This window comes from Canis lupus, chromosome 24 (genome assembly GCF_003254725.2).
Source record: "Canis lupus dingo isolate Sandy chromosome 24, ASM325472v2, whole genome shotgun sequence".
Classification (NCBI taxonomy): domain Eukaryota; kingdom Metazoa; phylum Chordata; class Mammalia; order Carnivora; family Canidae; genus Canis; species Canis lupus.
This window is the reverse complement of record NC_064266.1, coordinates 5,842,501-5,870,108: the sequence shown is the minus strand read 5'-3', so window position 1 is coordinate 5,870,108 and position 27,608 is coordinate 5,842,501. Positions and strand designations below refer to the sequence as shown.

The 27,608-nt window shown below is 36.4% G+C and overlaps 1 protein-coding gene across 1 annotated transcript in view; it reads left to right on the top strand.

Moving 5' to 3' along the window:
- Positions 1-27,608, top strand: part of PCSK2 (proprotein convertase subtilisin/kexin type 2) — a 256,303-nt gene that overhangs the window by 27,206 nt on the left and 201,489 nt on the right. Inside the window, exon 2 of the mRNA XM_025469250.3 lies at positions 7,279-7,383. Coding sequence (XP_025325035.1) covers positions 7,279-7,383 — 105 coding nt within the window. The remainder of the gene's footprint in view (positions 1-7,278; positions 7,384-27,608) is intronic.

The following is a 27,608-nucleotide window of genomic DNA, read 5'->3' as shown; positions in this document are numbered from 1 at the left end:
TAACCCCAAAGTCCTTTGTAGCATTGAGAATTCTAGGCAAACTCATATATTTATCATGCCCTCCACAGTAGAAAATAAAACTCCAAGTTCATACCATCTGACAGTGATCAGAGCCACAAGTCTTTGGAAAGCACACTTCTATTTTCTTTCCTTTTCCATCCTCCACCCACCCTCACTATTGAAGTTAAATCTTGACATTACCCTGAGTATATCAGTGGGATTAAGTAGAAGAAAACATCCAAGAACCACTGAGTCTGGAAAATGCACGTGAAGTATTTATGTTTAATTTGCCCTGGAGAATGTGATTTTTTTTTTTTTTTGAGAATGTGATTTTTATGAACAGGAACTAAATCACAAAAGCTGCAGCATTCTATAAGATTTTCATTCACACACCAGACTCCTAGACAAGTTTGCTGTGCCCTTGGAGTTCATCCAGTATCTGCTGCTCTGGCCCCAAGACCCCCTCCCCACTGTGCCAGGAAGGTCACTTGAGGGACCCTAATGGAGCTGTTCCAGGCTGGTATCACCAATTAACAGGCAAAACTAATAGTGTAGAGTTTCAAGTTTGTACAGTCCTGAATGCTGAGGAAACAAAACATTTTTTAGCCAGCTGTTTGTTTTTTGTTATCTATTGTTGAGTAACAAACCAACCTAAAATTTAGTAGTACTAAGCAACAACCATTTTATTATGTTCATGGAATTGGGATCAGAAATTCAGGCAGGGCATGGTGGAGATGGCTTGTTGATACTCCACATAGGAATTCATTTGGGAAGATTTAGTAGCTGAAGGATGACTAGAATGATTAGAATCTGGGATCATCCAGAGCTTCCTCATTTACATATTTAGCACCCAAAATGGGGTGTCTTGGAGACTTGGTTCAACCAAGATTGTCAACCAAAGCACTCTACAAAGTTCCCAAAGTTGCTTTGGGCTTCCTCATAGCATGGCAGCCCAGGAGTAGTTGAACTTAAATGGCAGATCAGGACTTTAAGAGAAAGTGTTCTGGAGAGCAAGGCAGAAGTCACATGGCCTCTTATGACCCAGCCTCAAAAGTCACATGGCATCATTTTCACCCCGTCTTTTTTTTCAAAGATTTTATTTTATTTATTCATGACATAGAGAGAGAGAGAGAGGGAGAGAGGGAGAGAGGCAGAGACATAGGCAGAGGGAGAAGCAGGCTCCATGCAGGGAGCCCGATGCTGGACTCTGTCCCCCGACCCCAGGATCATACCCTGAGCCAAAGTCAGATGCTCAACCCCTGAGCCACCCAGGCTCCCACATTGCTTTTGATCAAAACAGTCACATTCCCCAGATTCAAGAGTTGGATCATGTACTTCAACTCTTGATGAGAAGACTGTCAAAGAACTTGCTTTTATGTTTTAAAAATAACCACACTCTTCAAAATGAAACATTAGGAAAATGTGCTTTAATAAAAATGATAAATATTCCATTTGTCTGAACATCTTCCCTTCCTCCAGGAATTTCATGAAACACTCTCCAGATATCCTTCTTACTAAAATAATCTCTTTTTTGGGTTCTAATGGCACCTTGTGTGTAGCTGTGTTGTGGCACACTGTACTCAAACAATAAAAAAATACTTGCTAACACTTACTGAGTGCCCACTACATTCGAGGCATTATTCCAAGAACTTTCCATGCATTCTCTCTCTTAATTCTCAGGACAACATGAGAAAGGGGCACTCCTAATTTATAAGTGAGTAAATTGAGGCCCAGAAAGGTGAAATAACATGCCATCAAGGGCATGTTGAGTGGAAGAGTGAGAATTTAAACCAAGGCACCCCAGAACTCATGCTTTTAAATCATTCCATCACAGACTACCATTTCTATGCTGCTGTATGTAAATAGGCCTTCCCTAGTGGATTGAGAGCTATTTCCATGTCATATTTGTCTTTGTCTCTCCAGCACAAAACACAGTACCTGGCTTATGACAAGCAATAGCAAATTGCATAAAAGATACAAACAGTCAATTCAAAGAGAAGGAATTAAAATATTTGATAAACATAGGAGAAGATACTCAAACTTTAAAAATAATGAAAGAAATCCAAATAAGATGACATATTTTGTTTATTAAATAGGAAGAATTAAAATGTCCAGTGTTGTTAAAAGTTTTGGACAATGGATATTCTTATTCTTACTTTTTGGTTGTTCTTATACAATTTGATAGGAAAACTTTTGGTAGATATTTATCAAAATGCTAATGTTTATAGTCTCTAATTAAATTATTGAGTTCCTGGGATATATCCTTTAAGAAAACTCTCATCTATTCATATAGTGACATTTACAAGGCTATTCATCACAGGATTTTTTAAATAACATTTTTATTGAGACATAATTCACAAATCATAAAATTTGCCCTTTCAGAATGTACAATTTGGTGATTTTTTATATATACAAAAGTTGTGATATCTTGCCATAATCTACTTTTAAAACATTTTGATCTCCCAAAAAGGAACCCTGTACCATTATCAATCACTCTGTATTGCTGCCTCCTCTTAGCCCTAATGTGCACACTAATTTAGTTTGTATTTCTATGTGTTTGATCTGGACATTTCATATAAAGGAAATGATACAATATGTGGCCTTTTTTTCTCTGGCTCTTTCATGTAGCCTTTAGTTTTTAAGTGTCATCCATGTTGTAGCACATAACAATGCTTCCTTCCTTTTTGTTCCCAAATAATATTCCATTGTATCTACATACCACATTTTGTTTATCCATCAGTTAATGGACATTTGGGTTGTTCCTAGTTTTTATCTATTGTGAATAATGTTGCTAAGAAAATTTGTGTGCATGTCTTTGTGTAGGCATGTGTTTTCATTTCTATTGGATATATACCTAGGTTTAGAATTCCTGGATCAAATGAAAATCTGTGCTTAACATTTTGAGTAACTGCCAAAGTGTTTTCCAAAGTGGCTGGGTCATTTTCTATACACAAGCAATGTACAGGGGTTCAAATTCTTTCACATTTTGTCACCAACACTTATTGGTTTTTATAATTTTTCGTTTTATTTTTGTTTTTTCTAGTGGGTATGAAGTGATATCTCATTGTGGTTTTGATTTATGTTTCCCTGATGACTAATGATGCTGAACAAGTTTTCATGTGTTTATTGGTCATTTATGTATCTTTTTTTGGAGAAATAACTATCCAAATCTTTTGCCTATTTTTAAATTGAGTTATTTGGCTTTGTTTCTTAACATATTTTTGTATGAGTACTTTATCTTAGGTATGATTTGAAAATATCTCATTCTGTGGGTTGTCTTTGCATTTTCTTAATGATTTTCCTTGAAGCACAAACACTGTTAATTTTAATGAAGTCTGATTTGGGGGGAAATTTTTGTCCTTTGTACTTTTGGTTAACATCTAAGAAGTCATTTCCTAGCCTAAAGTCATGAATATTTACTCCTAAGTTTTATTCTAAGATTTGCAGAGCTTCACTTCTTACATGTAGGGCTATAAATAATGAGTTAAAATTTTTATGTGGTGTGAGATACGGTTCCAAATTCATTCTTTTTGTGTAGATACTCAGTTTGCAAACATGACTTGTTGAAAAGATTATTTTTTCCCATTGAATTTTCATAGCACCAAGGTTAAAATCAATTAACCACAAATTACTATAAATTATTTCTGGACTCTCAACTTTATACCATTGAACTATATGTCTCTCCTTAAACCAATACCAGGCTGTTTTGATTACTGTAGCTTTGTTTAAGTTTTGAAATGGGAAAGTGTGAGTCTTCCAACTTGTTCTTTCTGGAGATTTCTTCGGCTTCTTGGGGTCCTTTGCATTTCCATAAGAATTTTAGGATCAGCAAAAATGAGAAGTATTACCATTTTAAAGTCCATGAACGTGAGATGTCTTTCCATTTATTTATAACTTCTTTAATTTCTTTCAATGATGTTTTGTACTTTTCAGTGTACAAGTCTTATACTTCTTTTGTTGAATTTATTCTCAAGTATTTTACTTATTGATGTTAGTGTAAATGAATTTTTTTTCTTAATTCTGTTCTTGGATTGGTCATTGCTAGCATATAGAAATACAATTGATTTTTGTATGTTAATTTTATATCTTGCAATCACGCTGAACCCATTTGTTAATTTGAATAGGTTTTTTGTGGATATCTCAGAAATTTCTATGTATAAGATTATTTCCCCTGGAAACAGATGATTTTTTTTTTTTCCTTTCCAATCTGGATGGCTTTATTTCTATTTCTTGCCTGATTGTCCTAACTGGAACCACCAGTACACTGTTGAATATAAGTGGCAGGAGTAGACAAGCTTGTCTTGTAAGAGGAAAGCGTTCAGCCTTTCAGGGTTAAATTATGATATTAGCTTTTTGTTTTCATAGATACATTTTATCATATTGAGGAAATTCCCTTTCATTTTTAGTTTTTTTGAATGTTTTAACATAAAAGAGTATTGGATTTTTTTAATGATCATCTCAATCTTTTTTAAAAAGAGCATTTATTGAGATGATCATGTGGTTTTTGTCCTTTACTCTAGTGATATTGTTATTATATTAACTGATTTTCAGTTGTTAAAACAACCTTGCATTCCTAGGATAAATCTCACTTGGTCATGGTATATAATCCTTTGTATATGTTGCTAGATTCAGCTTGCTAGTGTTTTGATGAGGATTTAGGGGCTGATATTTGTAAAGGATAGTGGTCTGTAGTTTTCTTATAATATCTTTGTCTAGTTCTCATATGAGGGTAATATTAACCTTGATGAATGAGCTTGGGAAGTGTTCCTTTGTATTCCATTTTTTGGAAGAGTTTCTGAAGAATTGGTATAAGTTCTGTAAAACATTTGGTAGAGCTCACTAGTGAAACTACTTGGACCTGGTTTTATTTTACAGGAAGTTTGAAAAATATTAATCTAATCTCTTTATTTATTATAGATCTATTTGAACTTTCTATTACTTCTGAATAAATTTTAGAAATTTATGTCTTTCTGGGAATTTGTCTATTTCACTAACATCTAATTTGTTGACAGTTATTCATAGAATTCCCTTAATTATTTTTTATTTCTGTAGGCTGGTAGTGATGTCTCCTCCTTCATCACTGATTTTATTCATTTGAGTCTTTTTCTTGGTCAATATTCTTTGAGTTTTGCCAATTTTCTCGAATTTTGCAAAGAATAACTTTTGGTTTTGTAGATTTTCTCTATTATTTTTGTGTTTTTCATTTCATTTATTCCTACTTGAATCTTCTAAATTCTATCCTGCTTTGTTGGATTTAGTTTGCTCTTCTTTTTCCAGTTTGGTTATTAATTTGAGGTCTTTCTTCTTTCACAATGAGCACTTACAGCTATGGATCTCCCTCTAAGTACTGCTTTAACTGCACCTCAAAAGTTTTTAAATTCTGTGTTTTTGTTTTCATTCATATAAAAGTATTTTGGAATAGTCAGTGTAATTTCTTCTTTGACCCATTAATTATTTAGGAGTATGTTGTTTTCCAAATTTTGAATTTTTTCATCTATTATTGATTTTTAATATAATTAGAGATTTAAAAAATATATATATATATATATAATTAGAGATTGTGATCAGATAACATACTTTGTGTTATTTTATTACTTTGAAATTTATTGAAGTTTGATTTGTGGCCTAACATATGATCTATCTTGAAGAATGTTCCATGTGTTACTTGAGAAGACTATGCATTCTGCTGTAGTTGGGTAGAATATTATATGAATATATCTTAAGTTTAGTTGTTTTTTTGTTTTGTTCAGTTTACTTTTTGGTCTTCATACTTATTCTACATATTATTGGAAAAGGGCTATTGAAACATCCAACTGTGATTGCTGCATTATCTATTCCTCCCTTTGATTTGTCATTTTTGTGTGTGAGTTTTGGGGACTTTGTTGCTATATGCATATATACCTAAATCTATCCGTGTTTTTGATGCATTAATCCTTTTATCACCACAAAATGTCATTCCTTGTCCATAGTAACAATTTTGGTTAAAATAAATTATATGTAGTACATGTATAGTAAGTCTTCCTCTCCTTTGGTTACTGTTTGTATAGTATATCTTTTCACATCTTTTTACTTTAACCTATTTATGTACTTGAATCTAAAGTGTTTATCTTATAAATACCATATAGTTGGGGTTTTTTCATTCATTCTGTAAATCTGTCTTTTGATTGAAGTTTCCAATCCATTTATATTTAATGTAATACTTAAAAGAAATTTACACTTGCCATTTTACTATGTGCTTTCTATATGTCATATAAACTTTTATCTTCTATTCTTTCATAATAACCTTTTGGTGTTAAATATTTTTAGTGCACCATTATTAATTACCTTGTTTATTTTACTATATACTTTTTAGTTATTTTCTTGGTGGAAGACTGGGGATTACAATAAGTAACTTAAACAATAAATAGCTTATACATATTAATACCAACTTAAATTCAAAAGTATACAAAAACTGTGCTCCAGTATAGCTTTGTTTCTTTTCCCCTTTTTTGTGCTATTGTTGTGGTACTAATCCATCTTTATAGATTTTTAGCCACCAAACACAGCTTTATCATAGGATAAGTGATAGTCCTCCTTTCCCTCAGATTCTTGTATTTGAGAAGAACTTAAATAATTTGTTTAGATTCTCTAATCTTCAGCTTCCTCATCTGCCAGGCCCTAAGCAGCAGACAAGCTCTCATTATTGTGGCCTCTCCAACTAGCTCTGACACCCATATCTAATCCCAAGTACCCTTAGGGAGACAGAGGCAAATCTGGCTATCTCCTAACAGTTGCTTAGTAGATTTATATGGTTGCCTTATGCCCAATATGATGAAATGCATCAAGGAGTCACAGAGAAAGTCTAAGATAGGGACAGATAATCCAGCTGTGAAAAAAGAATTAGATCACAACACAATTCTAGAGCAACTAGACATGGAATGTAAATACTAGTTCAAGAGGAAAGATTGGAGAACTTGGTGTGGGTGAATATAAAGGTGAATAAAAAGGGAATGCTCCATGGAGGAAGAGTTTTTTTAAATGGGTGGAAATTGAAGAAATAAAGGAAAAGGTAGAAGGTATTTGAAGAAAGGAAGTGAATGGGCAGTACATAAGAAAAAGTAAAGAAAATGATAGTACAAAGAGAGGGAAATTGAAGTATAAGTCTGATAGAAAATTGCCAGTTTTCTTACATACATCCCAGCCCATGGAACCCTTGCACGCAGCCCCAGCTTTTGTTTCCCTATCCTGGGGCCAACCCCAGAAGCTAATTATGTCTTATTTCTGTTTGATTCTCCACAGCTTCCCTTCACTGAAGGCCTATACCACTTTTATCACAATGGCCTTGCAAAAGCCAAGAGAAGACGCAGCCTACATCACAAGCAGCAGCTGGAGAGAGACCCCAGGGTGAGTTTCCCTGGATACCTGCCTTCCAACCTCTGCTGCCACAACTGAGCCCACTGAGAGGATGCATAAAGGGTGGGCTGGGAATTTTGAAGTAAAGACACTCAGTTTTGTGATAGGTAAAACGGACCCTTGGCAGAGTGGCCTGGAGACACTCTACTCCTCTGCTTTGTGCATAATAAGTAAATCTTTTATAGGCTGTGGGGCAGGGGAGAAATAAACAGAGGTATCACTCCTTTACTGGCTATCTTCTCCTGCATTATTGTGTTTGGACTTCTGGTGGCCTGTGATAGATGGAAAGAAAACAAATGTTTAATGAATCATTTTATGTAAGGTTTCTGCTGGTGAGTCCCATGCTCTGAGGAGGTTGCTGTGCCCCATATTGGGCATGGAGAAATGACTGGGCCATCGAGTGATTGGCAAACAGTAGGCTTCTCAAGTATCCATGCATGGTTGCAGGCACAAGACCATCTCATCCTTTCTTCTCTACTGTATTTTTTCACATTCATCTAATTTACCCCCATGCCTAGATGGTGTTCATGACCTCCATTTTTAACCTACAATCTTTACCTTGTTCTTAGATCTCATTTCCTACTCACCCTGGAAGCTTAAATTCATCTTTCTCACAATCAAACTTATTATTTTAGCCACAAAGCATCTCCTTTTCCTGAATAGGAACGTTGGTCATCCCTGAATTCTCCTTCATCACATCACTTCTGCCATCCCCCTACATTTACAGACTCATTCAACTGAGTAGAATAATTTCTCTTATGCGATTCACTAAAAGGGAAATTAATAATCCAGGCAAATTGCTCTCTGAACATTGACAGCTGTATAACCTCTTCTCCAGAACTCTTGGGGGAAAGTGGATATAAAGTGGGTCAGACATTTGAGTTAGGGATTTACACATGAGACTCTTTTTGAATTGATGGAATCTGGAAACTCATTCTTTTGGGGCTTTTCATGTGAACATTTGACTGGGTTTAATTTGGGCTTTAATTAGAAATGCAGATGAAACAGACTCCCCAGCACACTACCAACTGACAGGCCACAGGCAATTTTCCTTTAACTCTTCAACCCAGGGGATCCCCATTCCCTGGAGTGGAAATTCTGCTCTGAGAAGTCACTTTATCTACTTTCACAGTAAGATCCAAGCTGCCTGCTGCCACCCTTAACAGGCATTCTTAAAGGGTCTGTTGAAGAAACTGGCACCATTATCTTAGATAGGGATATATCTTAGATAAGGTTATTCCCTTAGATAAGGGAACAACTTTCTTTTCTGTGTCATAACAGCCTTTGCCCTGGCTGTACCAATTCAGAGCTTAGGGAATCCCTTGGTAAGCCAATGGACAGAAAGCCTATGTGTTTCACCTATAGTGGATAGCAGTAGACAAAGACCACTCTGGTGAATTGTGGCACTGGTTTTCCCTGCACTTCATCCCTGCCCCAATGTCTTACTCTTTATTTCCAATTGTTATTCCTTTTATTTATATATTTTCTTAAAAGTCTTATTTGATTCTTTTCTTCCATGATTAAAAATGTTGCCTCAAGATCATTCAGAGAGGAAAACAAAAAAGAAACTGGGGCAGAAGGAAGGATATGCTTGGGAAAGAGAACTGAGGAACAATGAAACTGAGAAGCCATTGTTTGGATCAGAGAGACTCCTTGGGCCCATTAGGCTAAGATTTTCTTATTCTTTCAGTTGCTTGAAATGATCTTTGAAATGCTTATTCTTGAAGTTTTTAGAGTGATGTTTCCAAAAGAGAAGAAAATAAAATGGGTTAGGTAATAAGAAAGAAGATTGTGCACTAGTGATTCTAATCATTTCTTTCTCCTCAAAATATTGTCTATTTTAACCAAAAGGGGCATCCATTCTCCCCTCACTGCCCACTAGAAGGGTTCTGGTAGGGAGCTGCCTCTATGCCATGATCAGTAGAAGATAGCAGGGACACTAAAGATCATACATCTCCTGTGCCTCTTCTGACATTTTCAAGGGTAAATGTCAAGGCCGTTGTCAATAACAAGTCATTATAGGAAAAGAAATAAAGCACAAAATCTCGTAATTCTTTGAAAAAAAAACCTGCTAATGATGACTATCTCATTTTAAAATATTAGATTAAGCCCTGAATCTTTCCTGCATAATTCTTGTGATTTGGCATGATAGCAAAATATGGCAGCAACTACTCTTTTTTATTCCAGTTTAATTAATATACAGTGCTATATTGTTTTCAGGTGTACAGTATACAAATCTACACATTACTCATCACATTAAGTGTACTCTTAAATCCCCATCACCTATTTCACCCTTACCCCCACCCACCTTCTCTCTGATAACCTATTCACCATAGTTGAGAGTTTATTTTTTGGTTTGTCTTTTTTTCTTCATTCATTTGTTTTGTTTCTTAAATTCCACATATGAGTGAAATTGTATAGCACTTGTCTTTCTTTGATTGACTTATTTCGCTTAGCATTATACTCTCTGGCTCCATCCATGTTGTTGCAAATGGCAAGATTTCATTCTTTTTATGGCCAAATAGTATTTCATTGTGTTTGTGTATATATACACACCACATCTATATCCATTTATCTATCAATGGACACTTAGGCTACTTCCATAATATGACTATTGTAAATAATGCCACAATAAACATAAGGATGCATATATCTTTTCAAATTATTGTTTTCGTATTCTTTTTTTTTAAGATTTTATTTATTTATTCATGAGAGACACACAAAAAGAGGCAGAGACACAGGCAGAGGGAGAAGCAGGCTCCATGCAGAGAGCCCGATGTGGGACCCGATCCTGAAACTCCAAGAACATGCCCTGAGCCAAAGGCAGACGCTCAACCATCGAGCCACCCAGGCATCCCATTGTGTTTTTGTATTCTTTGGGTAGATACAGAATAGTGGAATTCCTGGATTGTAAGGTAGTCCAATTTTTAAATTTTAAGGAACCTCCATACTGTTTTTCACAATGGCTGTACCAGTTTGCATTCCCACCAACAGTGCATGAGGGTTCCTTTTTCTCCACATCCTCATGGTGGTGGTGGTGGGTGTCTATTCTTAAACAAAAAGCATTGACTATGACCAATGCAAGAGTAGCAATATAAGAATTTTGCCATGTGGGTCTACAGATCTTAAACAAAAGGGCAAGAGTTGGGTTCCCAAACACATTCATGCAGGCTGCAAAAAGAAAAGTAAATAGAAGTGTAGCAGGGCTGCTTCAGTGGCTCAGTTGGTTAAGCAATCAGCTCTTGATTTTGGCTCAGGTCATGATCTGAGAGTGGTGGGATCAAGCCCCATGTCAGGCTCTTGTCCTTCTCATCTTTATTCTAAAATGTGCTCCAATAAGGAAACAGAAGTACAGCCTTCTCTTTACCTCTTCCTTTAGAAATATTCTTAATTGTGGGTAGAGGAAACCAGTTGTTATTCTATTACTTTCAAGCCCAGTCACTGAAAACCCCACGAAGAACGATTTTTTAATCTCAAAAGTCCAATACACTGTGTTGCTGATCATTTTCATGGTCCTGGTACAACCACCCCAGTGAGAACAAATGTGTTTGGAAAGTTTGGATATCTAAAATAATGTGAAGAGGTAATAAATCCAAAGCTGGGATGAAATAATAAAACTAAAAATGACTTCTCAGCATCAATGTTAAGAACAATATCCCCAGCTCAAAACATCTGTGGGATTTTTTTAAACTTTAGCTTAGAGCATTGTCAACAAATCTTGAAGCCAAACCTGATGGCAGTCCACAGTCTACATATCAAATCACCACAGTTCCACAAGTACCTGAAAAACTGTGGAGATTATATTGATTTAAGATAATATTTGTTTCACAGTTATGCTGAACCATGTTTGCATATCTGACATAACATTGAAATGAGATACATTAAAAAACATAAAGAAGAATTCCATCAATGAGCAACACACATTAGTTGCACGGAAGCCAAAAAATTTAACAAGTAACCTGAACTTCATTTGTCAAGAGAAGTTATATTTGATTTGAGAATTACAAACACATTCCCTTTTCAAAGCAATTTTATTAGACTGCATAATTATCCCTTGAAATCATTTTTAAGTCATCTTTCAATTTTGCAAGTCAGAAACCCCTCTATCAGTTTGCTGAAAACTTTTCAGTTCCCTGTCTCAAAGAATGGATGATGTCTCCTTGCATTCTATATATAGAAGCTGTTTCTTTCTAGCTTCTTCCTCATCCAAATTTATCCAGATGTCTAATGACCATAGATGGTAGACACATGATCCAGTAGTGACCTAGTTCTATTTTTTAAGGGTCTATTCTGAACACATCTGTGGGGATTTTAGGGTGCTGCAAAACCCCACAAAAGTTAGTATCACTGGATAGTTTTACAGCAATTTCATCAAACTACCACCAGAACAAATGAGAATTTTTCCCATTTTTTAAAAATTAACTGGACAAGATTGGTGTGATGTGTTGGCAAAAATCTGAATAATGAATGAACCAGACTTTCTTTGTCCCTAGGATTTAAATAATAAAGTAACTGATATAGTTTTTTAAAAATAAATTTATTAGCCTGCTTGAAACTCAGGTGGTTGACAGAAGCTGAGAATGGCTTGCAATTGCTCTGAGTCCTTTTCTGACATGATATAATATTGTTTTTAGATCTAACTCAGAAGGAGTAATTTAGCCATGACTGTGAACATCTTATAGATTATAGATTATACTACCTAGATTCAGATCAGAAAGATTAAGCATCGATGACATGGAAAGCATGATCTGAAGAAGCCCATGAGATGATCACAGCAATAATATAGCAATTTATTCTCAATCTAAAGATATCTTTCAGAAAAGAATACTGGAACTTCAGCAGTTCAAAGCAAGCAAAGAAATTCATTTACCTTTTCCTCCATAAGTAACAGAAAATTTTGTCACAATTGTTAAATCTTAGCTTACAATCTTTTTCGAATACCTAGCATTAGTCATTAACTTTTTTATAATCAATGCCACTTATATGTATTCTGTCTTCGATTTATAGTATTAAATAACCATTTGATTATTTAGATTAAAAGTTAGGGGAGAGAAGGAAAAGCACCATTATCTTTGGAAAATCTAATTTCAAATAGAAAATTTCATGGAGAAAAATGTCTTCTTGCATTTTTTTGTCTTGTTTTGTTTTAGCTTGGTTTGGTTTTGGTTTTGATCAAATCTTCAGCCAGTAAGTAACTAGTAGAATTTAGGGTTCTCTCCTTAACCACCACAGTGAGTACATGAGCCTTTCTGCCTGGAGGCTAGGTAAAAATAGCAATTAGTTTTACTGCCTTTTTAAAATAATTTATACCCAAAGAATAGGATTGTGTTTTTTGGTGTTTGGTTTTGTTTGGTCTTCATATTTGTTAAGTCACAAATGGTGAAGTTTGAGACACTGCTCTAAGAAATGTATAGGACTGGGACACCTGGGCGACTTAGTTGGTTGAGCATCTGACTCTTGATCTCAGCTCATGTCATGATCCCAGGGTGGTGAGATGGAGCCCAACATCAGGCTCTACACTCAGCGTGGAGTCTGCTTGAGATTCTTTCCCTCTCCCTTTACCTGTCCGACCCTCACTCATACTCTCTCTCTCTAAAATAAATTTAAAAAATATTTTTTAAAAAAGGAATATATAGGATTTCTCCAATCTATCTTCCAAATATCTTATTGACGTGAAAAAGGTAGGAGATAGATCTAATTATATCTTACTTATCTAAAAAAATAAGCATTTTATCATTTCTTTGTAGCATGAGTTGGACCAATACTTGTTTCTCTTTCCTGAAATGGAGGTATGAAGTCACACATGAGTTTATGAAAGTAATTCAAGTCCCCCAAAATGAAAACCATCTTGTCCAATCTAGGTTTAGTTCTCCTGGTTGAACAAGGGAATAGCCTACTGGGAATTGGGATTCTCATAGAGAAACAGCTGTCCACAATGCATGATTATGACATTCCAGTGGTCCACAAGTAAAGCTATACAAGTAGACTTAACCATTGGTGGGGTATGAAAGTAAATTAAATCTTTTTAACTCTTGGGGTTAAAAGTACATATTAGCCAGAATTCCTAAGAGAGATTCCTTCCTTGCTGGGCTAACAAGTGTTCATGGTGTCTCTGGCATGTCTACTCTAAACAGAAATAAATTACACTGAAGACATAACAAACTGAAATAAAGTGATATTGAAGCTACACTGTGAAAAAGAAGATAGAGAATGTGAGACAGAACTCAAGAAAAGTTAAAAAATAAAAAAAAAAAAGAATTTTGACTGGTGGAAAGTGGGTGAGATTCTGCCCCCCACCTCTTAACAGTGTCTCATATCACTTGAAGAATGTGACCCCGTCAGTGACCTGGACATTTTCTATTCTGTAAATAGTTCAATTTTCTATCATTAAAAAAAGGAACCATATTTCGCATGCTAAAGGGGCAAATAACCAGAAGTGCATACCAAAGTTAAGCAGCTATCATATCTTCCTCTTTTCTTCTGGTTTTTCCTTCCTGCCTCTCTCTACCTTATTTCCTCTCCTCATGAATCCATAAGCAGCAAACACATGCTTCCACAATGTTATATGTGTCTCAGGCTCTAAGACGAAAGCTGCTTTACAAAAAAATGAGCTATAAATTCAAGTGAATACACGTGCAATGAAATCCATTAGGAAGGGATTTTGGCTCAGACTTCACCAGGCCCACCTACCAGCCAAATGACCTTCTGCATGTTAGTGAGGGGAACGAAGGACACAGTCCTTCAATGATCCTGCTCATGACATTTCTGCAGGAACCAGATCACTGAGTCAGAAAAGAATAGGAGGGCTCAAGGGTTTCCTCTCACTTTAATTTGATAACAGTTTTAAGAAAGGTGAATGTGTGTTATATGCTGCTGTTCTATTTGGGTTCCTGCAAAAAGCAACCCCTGAGACAAGGACTCAGAAGAGGGCCATTTGGGGGGTCAGTCCTAGGAAGCACAAGAGAAAGAGTGAAATGAAGAAAGGAAGTGAGGAAAGCATATAGAGGGTGGATATTTTAGCAGGTTTTCATTGTAGGCCCCTGAGGCTCAGTCCCACTGGGGACTCTCCAAGGGTGTTGTGTAGAATGTGTTTAGATTTGTCCTACAGGGAACAAGGTTGATTAATGGGTGATTAATCTACCAGCTCCATCTCTCATGTTTGAGTTGACCCCAGATGTTAAATCCCTAGCACTTTGGGCTGCCCTGTGCACAGGCTAAGCGAGCCTCAGGAAAAGGCCTTAGAGCAGAGAGGCAGAGACAGAGAAGCTGTCAGCAGTTGGAGGTGAATTCAGATGAGGGCTGAGAGATTATGGAAATGAAATCCACAGCTAGGGTCACAAATCCTACAACTCAGTGCTGTGCTGAGGGCTTGGCATGCATCATCTTGTTAAACCTCCAACATCACCTGTGAAATACATACTCTCAGATTCTCAGTTTACAGGTGAGGAAATGAGAACTTAAAGGGAGGCTCATCCTATGGTATGCAAGGAATCTTCACCACTGCAGGTTGCTGCTCAGTCACTGACTTGTGTTTCATAAATTAATTTTCCCTGCTCCCCTGTACAAAGAATGTAATGGGACCAGACTTCTTGTGGGTAAGAATGGCCTGTGATGTACTGAGATGCAGCACAGCGATTTCCAACTTTCCTAAAAAGTTTGAAAAGTTAATTTTGACCATGCATAGTTTCCACTTCACCCCTTTCAAAATCCTACCGTAGGATTCCTCTACAAATGTAAACAAAGATGGTGTCTTAGCTTGGATTTCCTGGAAATGCACTCTGAGATGGAGAGTTGCACATGACAAAGATGTTTCTAAGAATGCTAGTTGGCCATATGATTGAAAACGGTATTGTCTCATGTGGTTCCCTCCATCCTGAAACTAACAATACACCCAAATCCTTCCTATTCTTCATACTTTCTGCCTTCTCTTCCACTTCAGGGCTCCTGTGACTTTATTGGGCCCACCCAGATAACCTGGCATTATCTCCCTTTCTTAATGTCAGCACATCAGCAAGCTAAATTTCTTTTTTTTTAAAGATTTTATTTATTTATTTATTTATTTATTTATTTAATTTATTCATGAGAGACACAGAGCGAGAGAGAGAGAGAGAGAGAGAGGCAGAGACACAGGCAGAGGGAGAAGCAGGCCCCATGCAGGCAGCCCGATGTGGGACTCGATCCTGGATCTCCAGGATCACACCCCGGGCTGCAGGCGGCACTAAACCGCTGCGCCACCGGGGCTGCCCAGTAAGCTAAATTTCATCTGCAACGTCTCTCTCTCCTCTCTCTCTCTCTCTCTCTCCCTCTCCTTTCCCTCTCTCTCTCTCTTTTTAAAGATTTTATTTATTTAATCATGAGAGACACAGAGAAAGTGGCAGAGACACATGCAAAGGGAGAAGCAGGCTCCCTGCAGGGAGCCTAATGTGGGACTCGATCCCAGAACTCCCTGAGCCAAAGGCAGACGCTCAACCACTGAGCCACCCAGGCGTCCCTGCAAAGTCTCTTTTACCACAGGATGCAACAAAATCTTGAAAGTAATACCAGGGGCTGGAGACCACTGGGGTCAAAATTCTGCCCTGAGTTTTGACCTTTCTGAAAGAGTTAATGTGTCTTCTAGGGTCAGCAGCTCCCTTTAGACACCCAACTTCCCCATACTGCCCTCCTCCAGGCATTGCATTTAGCTCAGAGGGAAACATGAATCTGGAGGCACACAAAATTGACCGACCATACTTTGAACCCAAATGATGAAACAAAGAAACCCACGTGGAGCACATTCTGATTTGCCTTCTCAGATGGTGACCAAATCCATTTTCTAGACATTTCATTAAGATGTGGGCTCAGGTGTCAGCCTTCCATGGGACACATTTTGAAAGTGACTTGACAGTATCAAGAGAAGAAATGGGAGAGAAAGCAAGAGTATTCAGTAATGCTCCAACCTGTGGGAAAAACTAATCTGCCCTAATCTGCTGGTTTTATTATGCAGCAGGGAGCGACTTTCAGTATCTCCTCTGGGCATTGCAGTTAGGCCTGGCTTCCTGCCTCAATGAGCTGCTGCTAGTGCTATAATTAAGTATTTGTGGGGATCAGGAGAGAATTATTTACCATGGATTTAGAAAGGCACAGAGAAAGCTGCTAATGAGGAGACCTGGTTTTCCTAGATGTTATGAGCATATTTTTAAATGATTACTACTGTTCACACTGTCATGCTTACTAAAAGAGAAGGAGAAACACTCTGGGAGATACCATTCCAGCAAGCCCAGAGATCTCTGGGGAGTTTTAACTTTCTTTGAGAGAGTTCTAACAAGCCCCAGTACAGAGAAAAGCCACACAAAGAGAAGAAAGTGTTCTGTATCGTCCTTATAACTGACAAGATGAAGACTCTCAAATGGTAAACTAGCAAGCTTTTAGAACATCCAGGCAAAAATCTCCGATGTTTGTAGGGCAAATTTCTTGTGACCTGCCTTACTTGATTCCTTCCCCAAACTTCCCCAAGATGCAAAAGGAAATATCTTTAAATATTTAAAATGTTTCTATTATTTCCTCTAAAAATGAACATTTTCCGTATGCTTATTAAATTCACAGTATAATTCTATTATCTAATTGCTTGCTAGCAAGCCATTTATTCATTCAACAAATATTTACTGAGCTCAACTACATGCTGAGCACTGTCCATAGAGAACAAAGTTCTCCTCCTACGAATCTTGTATACTAATGGGGATAAAAGAGAGAGACAAAGACCAGATAATAAAGCAATTACAAGATCGTTGGTGAATGTGTTATGAAGACAAATAGAGCAAAGTAGGAGAAAGAGAGAGTACCAGGGGAAGGGGTATTTGTGTTTTATAAAAAGCATCCAGCATTGTCTACTCTAGTAAGGTGACGTTTACATATAGACCTGAAGATGGTTAAGGAAGATGTTCATGTGGGTATTAGGAGAAAGAGCATTCCCCACAGAGGAACTATCAAGGGTAAAGGCCAGGTACCCAGGGCACACTTAATGTGTTTTAAAAACAAGAATGCCAGTAGGGCTGGGAAGATATGAGCTGAAAACAGGGAAAGAAATCAGGTCAGAGAGGAGCAAGAGAGCAAGACCATGGAAGACGTTCTAGGTCAGGTAAGGACTTTGCATTCACTCTGAATGAAATGGGATTTCTTTGCCTCAGAGTGAATAATAGACTATGAGTGGGCAGGGGGAAGGGCACAGCTGGAAACCAGGGAGATCAGAGCTAGGTGACTGCAACATTCCAGAAGAGAAAGGCCAGTGGTTTAGACCAGGGTAGAAGTTAGAGGAAGTGATGAGAAATAAGTCAGATTTGGGGATCTATTATGAAGATAGAGTCCTCAAATTTGCTGATTCTTTTACCAATAGATTAGATAAGGAATGGAAGAGTAGGGGAGAAGGCAAAGGTGGAGATGGGGACAATATGGAGTTGGTATATATGTCAGTGGACAACATGCAGGGAAAACCAGGTTAATGAGGAATGGGTAAAAAATCAAGAGTTTAGTTTGAAGCATGTTAACTGTGCTCTCTTCGGCCGCACATATACTGAAGCATGTTAACTTTTTAAATTTGCATTGAATATCCAAGTGGAGAGGTAAAATAAATGATTTAAAGAATTAGGATAGAGGGCCACCTTGCTGGCTCAGTAGGTAAAGCACATGACTCTTGATCTCAGGGTCATGAGTTCAAGCCCCACATTGGGCATGTAGCTACTTTAAAAACAAAATAGTAAATAAATAAATAAATAAATAAATAAATAAATATCTAAGATAGAGAAAAGAGTTGGAGACATAAACTGAGAGTCACCCACATGTTGATAGCATTCAATGCCATGAGATCAGTTAGATTATCTAAGAAATAAGTGTAAATAGGAAAGACAAGCTGTAGGAGACCGAGTCCTAGGGCACTCTAACATTCGGAAGTTAGAAGTTGAAATATGACTGGATACCAGTAAATACGACTAAGAAGTGACTAATAAAGTAGGAAGAGGATCAGCGATCAAGCAAAGACTAATCTAGTCAAGTGTCCTACCTTGTTCAAATTTTACCAGAGTTAACTTGACTGTCCCTATACTTATTTCTTACTAAAATCGCCTAGAGGTATCAATAACTTCATTTTTTTTCTCTAATCTATTTTTTTTCTCAAGAAGTATTGAAATTTATAGTGCACACATGAGTTTATGAAATAAAAATAGTAACACAAGTTTTATCTCAGGGACACTGCTGTGTCTGGGCTAGGAGCTATGCTTTAAAACAGGGAATTCCATTTGACTCAGAATGGATAAGAATCAAGCTTTTAAAACCTCAAGCACAGCTAGGCAATATCTCAGAGCCCAGGCCAGGTTCTGGGAGCTTCTGGGTGAAATTGCTGGAAAACAGCCTACTTAACATAGAGAATCAAAGTTGGGCACTTCTTCTCTAATTTTCAAAAGCTATGAAAACCACGAGAAACATCAAGTTTGACTGGAAACCCAAAGGAAAGAAACTTAATCTCCAATTAAGAAAAATTAAAAAGCAAGCTGTGTTGATTCAATTCGGATCACATTTGCATGGATTTTAGAAAGATAGAGTTCTTAAAATAATTTCCTGTTAAGATTCAAAATCTATCTAAAGAGTAATTTCTCACTCCTTAAGCCACCGCTTCAGAATGAATTTTATTCAACGCTTAGCTAAAGGAGACTATTAGTGCTCCTTAATGAAGACGCAAACAAACGGTTAAAATAGGTATGTCTATCTAGCTACTAAATTTTCCTAAGATAATATTTTTGTCAGACAGTTAGCTTTGGAGTTGGATATGCTTCAGAAAGGTTTTTTAAAACCCCCACTCTTTCAAACTTTTTTTTGGGTATTTTTCATTGGTTTAGACAATTTTCCTTTATGATGCCCATTGACATGTTTGTGATCACATCTCCATCTATAAACAGACTTCATGCTCTTAAATACAAGCCAAGGGAATTTTGAAAAGGAATGGTATTGAATTCTTACCATTTCCAGTGGGTTGAGGAGAGGACATGAGTGAAGCCAGGTCTAGAAACGAGTAAACAGCAGTTATAGAAAGAGATTCATGCCTGAATAACAGCCTGATTGCTGGAGTTTATCTAATTGGTTTCCCATTATCTGTACCGAAAATGTTGTGTTTTCTATCTTCTCTTCAGCAAGTATGTCCCATTTAGCAATAAAGAACTTATTGCCCAAGAGAAAACAGGTAAGACAAAACAATTTTCCATTTTCCATTCCCCTCGAAAAGGGAGAGCAGCCCACCCCATGTAAAGAATTGCTTAATGGATGTTAGTTTGTAAGAACACCTCAGAGGAATGGCAGGAGAAAACCCTCCCAAGAAAACAGAAGAAAAGCAAAGTGATTTAAATCCATTGTGTGGAAAGAGACTCAAAAGATTGTCTACCAGGACAGGAAGAAAAGGAACATGGGGAGAAGACAATGTGAGGTCATTCTTGGGCTCTAATACAAGCTCTCACACCCAGTGGCCATGTTTCCTTGGTCAAACCATTTTATCTTCCACTCTTCAGTTCCCTTTTCTATACAATGAGGAGTGTAGATTAGTTGGTCTCCAAAATTTCCCTCCAGGTCTTGGTATCTGAGATTCCAAAGGGCCTAAAGTCCCTCCAATTGGTGAATGTCAAAGCCAGGACTAAATCCCAGATACTCCCACTAGGTTGTGCTCCTTTCTGTGCATATATTTATTTTTGTCTCAGAAATGGGAATTTTTTTCTTTAAAACAATACTCTAGTGTTTAGAAATACCATTTATGTTAGTATTTTCATCTTTTTGAAGAGAATGTTAAATTGGAGCCCTAAAATTTCATTTCTTTCCTTAGGGGAAATGTTAAATAATGAGATAGAGGTTATTCATCCTCCTTCAAAGAGAATGTCTCCTCTATCATGTTTTATGACTTGGGATTTGGTATGAGATTTCATTTGGCAAGGTAAATGTGGAAGAGTGGAGGTAATTCAACCAAAAATATAAGTTTGAAAATCACTGATTTCTAAATAAGTCCTATACTCTAATCCAGTTAATTGGTGTGTCCAGCCAGGATCACAAATAAAACCTAGAGAAGCCAGGCAGTAAGTTACAAATTGAGGTGGGTTGAATGTAAGCAAAGCAGTAACTCAAGTGAGAGGACAAATGACAAATACCTTTTGCCTCTAGCTGAGGAACACAAGGGGGAGTGGTGGGGACTAGACAATCATGGAGTACACACATGTCAAAAGGCAGAAGCTGATACTTTTCCTCAACTGATTGTTAACTCACAATAATGAAGGCTGATGGTTGCCAGATTTCTCAATTTTTAAACAAAATCAGAAAATAACCTCTTTGTAATATCATTGTACTTTTCAAAAGTATTAGTGACAAAGTAAAAAATTCTTAACACACTAGAAAGCTAAAGACAATATGTTAATGGGACAAATGTGTCCATAGGACACCATTTTGCAATCCCTACTTTACAACCTCCCAAGATGACTCAGCATTTGGCAAGACACCTCCATGACTAGCCTCTGATCTTACTGTTTGCCAAGATAGTCCACATAAAAGTTCTTTCTTAAGGCAATTCCAAATCTACCTCCTTAAAGGATTAAAGTGTTGGCCTGTAATCCAGGTTTCACTTCCCAGAACCAAATTATTTCATCCTCCATATGAGAAACCTTCAAACATTTGAAGATGATAATCATGACCCCTGGTTTAGAGAAAACATTCCTTGTTCATTCAGATTTTTTAATTGAATTTCATGCTCATTTCCTGTGCCTTCCTGGTCATACCTTTTTGAACATTATCTGAGAACTAAACACACAATTCAGCTCCAGTATAACGATGTTGGAATAGCACTGGGCTTTCATTTCCTGTATTTTGGAAGGTATTTTTCTATTAATACACCATAGAGGCACGTTAGCTTTTTTAGAAGTCACAGATCTTATTATTGACTATATTGACCTTACAACTAGTAAAAACTTACACAGTCTTCTCAAGCATGCACAAATCAATCCATCTTTGGAGGTTTGGGGTATTGATCCTAAAGCAAGGACCTAGGTTTCTTTTTTATTATTATTATTTTCATCTTGTTAGAGTTCATTATTATCAGATATTAAGATATTATTGGATCTTGATTCAGTCTCCTACCAGCTTCCTGTCATCTATGAGTTTGATCAACATCAATATCCTCAACCAATTCTTAATAAAAATGTTGAATAGAAAAAAAATGGCAAAGCTCAGAATCCTTTGTCCAGTGTGATATAAATCTATTAATTAGACTCTGAGGAGTATCTCACACTGACCCCATATTGAAAAGAAACTATAAATCATCCCGTATCCAAAAATAACATTCAGGTTAAATGAAAAACAGTGTCTCACCAGGGAGGCTATTTGAAGACTGTGTTGATATGGCTTGACTGCATCACTCTGAAATCTAGTTGATTGGTTTGTGTACACTGCTCTCTGAGCAATCAGTTTGTTTGCCTTGGAGCAATCTAATCCAGCTATTCACATGACCAAAATCACCAGACCAACCAGTTTTCAATCTGGTCTTTTGAGATAATTTCAATTCACTTGATAATTGTTCACACATCTGCAACTGGTTGATGTTTAATTATGAAATATTTTAATCAAAGAACCAAAATCAATGAGTAATCATCAATGCTAATCATGAGAGTACCAGGTGGCACTTAAGTGTGGACCAAATCAAATTCTTCTAAAACTTAATAAAGTGATTCCTTTTAAGTGAGTAAGTCAAGGCATCTCAAAAATAGACTAATTCAGTGAAGGATCATATTCTCCATGGCTAAAATATAACCTATCACTTGACTTATATAGGAACACTCAAAAAAATTTCTCTACTGTTTAATCATGTGCCCTGGACTTAACCTTCATTAAGTACCTCAATTTTACCATCTCGATCATTAAGTAACAATAAAAATCTAAAAATCTGGAAATAAATCGCCTTAACTTTTAATCTCTATCACAGAATCACAATAAAAATGCAAATACCTGCAAATAAATGCCTAAGACTTCACAGCTAAAAGAGTGACTTTATCTTTGAAAATACATCCTGGTTTCACAAATACATTATAACTTTTACCAGAACAGAAAGGTGATGGTAAACACCTATTCCTTGTGCATTTTCTCCTACTTAATTCTATATGTATTCCCTTTACCTACCTTTACTCCATGAAAAATTTTAGTGAATTTAAAAATTTAGTGAATTGAAAGAGTATTCCTCAAACTATATTATGTTGAGTTCCTAGCATTTCCTATCAGAATGTTGTGAATAATAAAAATATTAGTTAAGATACACTAGATTATGTTGCAATTATAAAATAAATTTATTCTCAAGTTCTGGTGATTTAATAAACAAATGTTTACTGTTTACTCATGCTACATGTCTAGACTGGGTCAATGGAGGTTCTAATTAACATGATCTTTCAGTAGCTGATACTATTGAAGACTCCACTATCTTGAAATGCCACCAGTAGAAGAAAGAAAATAATAAAGATTAGAGCAGAAACAAATGAAATAAAAACTAGAGAAACAATAAAACATATCAATGTAACCAGGAGCTGATTCTTTGAAAAAAATCAATAAAACTGATAAACATTTAGCCAGAGTCATGAGAGAGAGGATTCAAATAAACAAAAACAGAAATGAAAGAGAAATAACAACTGACATCACAGAATACAAAGAATTATGAAAGAATATTATGAAAAAATATATGCCAACAAATTGGACAACCTAGAGGAAATGGATAAATTCCTAGAAACATAGAACCTTCCAAAACTGAATAAGGAAGAAACAGAACATTTTTTTTATTTTTATTTATTTATGATAGTCACAGAGAGAGAGAGAGAGGCAGAGACATAGGCAGAAGGAGAAGCAGGCTCCATGCAACAGGAGCCCGATGTGGGATTCGATCCCGGGTCTCCAGGATTGCGCCCTGGGCCAAAGGCAGGTGCCAAACTGCTGCGCCACCCAGGGATCCCCGAAACAGAACATTTAAACAGACTGATTATCAGCAACGAAATTGAATCAGCAATCAAAAACTCCCAACAAACAAAAGTCTAGGATGAGAGGGCTTTACAGGTGAACTTACCAAACATTTGAAGAACGTTAATACTTACTCTTCTCAAACTATTCCAAAAATAAAAAAAATAGAAGAGAAAGGAAAGCTTTGAGGCCAGCATTATCCTAATACCGAATCCAGATAAAGATGCTACAAAAAAGAGAATTACAGGCCAATATCTCAGATGAACATAGATGCAAATATCAACAAAATATTAGCAAACTGAATCTAAAAATACATTTTAAAAAATCATTCATAATGATCAAGTGGGAATTTTTCCTGGGATACAAGTGTGGTTCAATACTCACAGATCAATTAATATGGTACATCACATCAATAAAAGAAAGAATAAAAACCATATGATCATTTCAATATATGCATAAAAGTCATCTGACACAGTATGACATCCATTTATGAATTTTAAAAACTCTCAACAAAGTATGTTTAGAGGGAATATGCATCAACATAATAAAGGCCTTATATGAAAAACCCACAGCGAACATCATACACAATGGTGAAAAACTGAGAGATTTTTCCCTTAAGATCAGAAACAAGAGTGTCCACTCTCATCACCTTTATTTAATACAGTACTAGAAGTCCTAACCACAGCAATCAGACAAGAAAAAGATATTATAAAGTATCCAAATCGGTAAAGAAGAAGTAAAACTTTTATTATTATTTGCAGGTGACATGATATATATAGAAAAACCCTAAAGACTCCACCAAGAAACTATTAGAACTGATAAATGAATTCAGTAAAATTTCAGGATACAAAATTAATATACAGAAATCTGTTGCATTTCCATTCACTAATAATGAAGTAGCAGAAAGATAAAATAAACACAATTCCACTTACAATTGTAACAAACACAATAAAATACCTAGAAATAAAGTTAACTAAGGAGGTAAAAGACCTGTACTCTGAAGACTATAAAATATTGATGAAAGAAATTGAAGACAACACAAATGGAAAGATATTCCATGCTCATGCATTGAAAGAAAAAATGTTAAAATGTCCATACTACCCAAGGCAATCTACAGATTTAATGCAATCCCTATCAAAATACCAACAGCATTTTTCACAGAATTAGAAAAAATAATCGTAACATTTGTACGGAACCACAGGAGACCCCAAATAGCCAAAGTAATGTTGAAAAAGAAGAACAAAACTGGAGGCATCACAATCCCAGATTTCAAGATATACTACAAAGCTGTAGTGATCAAAAGAGTGTGGTACTGGCACAAAAATAGACACATAGATCAATAGATCAGAATAGAGTCCAGAAATAAACCATTATACAGTCAATCTTCAACAAAGGAGGCAAGAATATGAGATGGGAAAAAGAGTCTTCAACAAATGGTGGTGGAAAGACTAGACGACTGCATGCAAAAGAATGAAACTGGACTACTTTCTTACACAATACACAAAAATAAACTCAAAATGGGCTAAAACCCTAAATGTGAGACCTGAAACCACAAAAATTCCAAAAGAAGGCATAGGCAGTAATATCTCTGACATTGCTGTGGAAACATTTTTCTAGCTGTGTCTCCTAAGGCAAGGGAAACAAAAGCAAAAATATACTACATCAAAATGAAAACCTTCTGCATAGCAAAGGAAACAATCAACAAAACCAAAAGACAATATACCAAATAGGAAAAGATTTACAAATGACATATCCAATAAAGGGTTAGTATCCAAAATATATAGAGAACTTATAGAGCTCAACACCCAAAAAACAAATAATCTAATTTAAAAATGCTCAGGATACATGAGCAGTCATTTTCCCCAAAGCAGATATACAGATAGCCAACAGACACATGAAAAGATGCTCAACATCACTCATCTTCAGGAAAATGCAAATCAAAACCACAATGACATATCTATCACCTGACACCTGTCAGAATGGCTAACTTAAGAAACATAAGAAAAAACAAATGTTAGCAAGGATATGGAGAAAAAGGAACTCTCATGCACTGTTGATAGGAAGGCAAACTGGTACAGCTACTGTGGAAAACAGTATGAAGTTTCGCCAAAAAAATTAAAAATAGAATTTCCATATGATTCAGGAATTCCACTACTGATTATTTACCCGAAAACACTAATTCAAAAAATATATGCACCCACCCCTATGTTTATTGCTGTATTATTTACAATAACCAAGTTATGGAAGCAACCCAAAGTGTCCATCAATAGATTAATTGATCAAATAGATGTGATACACACACACACACACACACACACACACACACAGTGGAATATTACTCAGCCATAAAAAGAATGAAATCTTGCCATTTCCAACATGGATGAATCTAGAGAGAGTATAATGCTTAATGAAATAAGCCAGCCAGAGAAAGACAAATACCATATGATTTCATTCATATGTGAAATTTAAGAAACAGAAATAAATCAAATGAACAACAACAGAAAAGCAAATCAAAAAACAGGTTCTTTTTTTAAAGATTTTATTTATTTATTCATGAGAGAGAAACACATAGAGAAAGAGAGGCAGAGACACAGGCAAAGGAAGTGAGCAGGCTTCTGGCAGGGAGCCCTGGATCTCAGGTCTCCAGGGTCATGCCCTGGGCTGAAGGCGGCACTAAACTGCTGAGCCACCTGGGCTGCCCCCAGATTCTTTTTTTTTTAAGATTTTATTTATTTATTCATGAGACACAGAGAGAGAGGCAGAGACATAGGCAGAGGGAGAAGGAGGCTCCATACAGGGAGCCTGACACGGGACTTGATCCTGGGTCTCCAGGATCAGGCTCTGGGCTGAAGGCAGCACTAAACCTCTGAGCCACCCACGCTGCCCCGCAGGTTCTTAATTATAGAGAACAAACTGACAGGTTACTAGAGAGGAGGTGGGTGGAGAGATGAGTGAAATAGGTGAAGGTGCTTAAAAGTATGCTTATGGTGATGAGTATTGAGGAATATATGGAATTGTTGAATCGGTATATTGTACACCTGAAACTAGTATCACATTGCATGTTAACTATACTGGAATTAAAATTTTAAAATTTGAAATAAAAATAAATAAAATAAACTGAAATACATAATACATACTTACTTACATACATACATACATACATAAAAGAGTTGGGCCTCTCCAAAGTCTGGACTTTGGCAGGGCAGTGACATCAATGAGTGCCCTCTTGAGGAGCCATGTAAGGAGCTACATGTGTGGTGGAAAAAGAGTCAAAGAATCACAAATTATGGTTACAACTCTATGATTTATTTTCGGTGTGGGTCCCAGAAAACCACATCACTTTTATGATCTTTCATACCCTCACCTGTGAAATGATGAATGACATCAACCCTTTTTATTTTGTAGAGTCACTATGGCAATCAAATAAGATGTTAGAAGGGAAGGTTCTCTGAATACAATGAAATGTTATTATTGTTCACAGAAATTCAGGGCAGCATTCTAAGTTTTGTGCTGAAAAATCTAAGAATAACCCGACTAAAAATGTGTAGGAAGTGAGTTGAAAAGGACTTCAAGTAAAATCATTTCTTAAAATTCAAACCAGTATCTTTTCAAATAGCAAATTATATTGGAATTAAATTTTGGGGGGAATCCCTGGATGGCTCAGCAGTTTAGCGCCTGCCTTCGGCCCATGGCGTGATCCTGGAGTCCTCGGATCGAATCCCACATCGGGCTCCCTGCATGGAGCCTGCTTCTCCCTCTGCCTGTGTCTCTGCCTCTCTCTCTCTCTGTGTCTCTCGTGAATAAATAAAATCTTTAAAAAAATTTTTTTTTGAAGTACAGGAAAACTTGCTCTCTACTGGGATATGGTCTGACCAAAGGGTAAATCTAAATCTTTTACTCCTCTCTGAATTTTTATAACCTCCTGGCATGTCTGGAGTATGGACTTGTAGCCAAGTTTATGCACTTTGTATAGAATCAGATCTTAATCTTAGGTCCACCATTGCACTTTCCAACTGCATATGTTTAAGGAAGTTATTTAGCTTCTCGTGACCTCATCTATAAAATGTGGTTAATAATAATAGCATGTATCTCAGAGAGTGCTCTAAGCATTAAATGAGATGATGCTAAATGAGTGATCAATAGATGATAGCCGTGATTACTAATATTCATTCTCTAGCATATAATTACATAGCAACTGATACTGATTTCTGAAATTTACCTGTTAG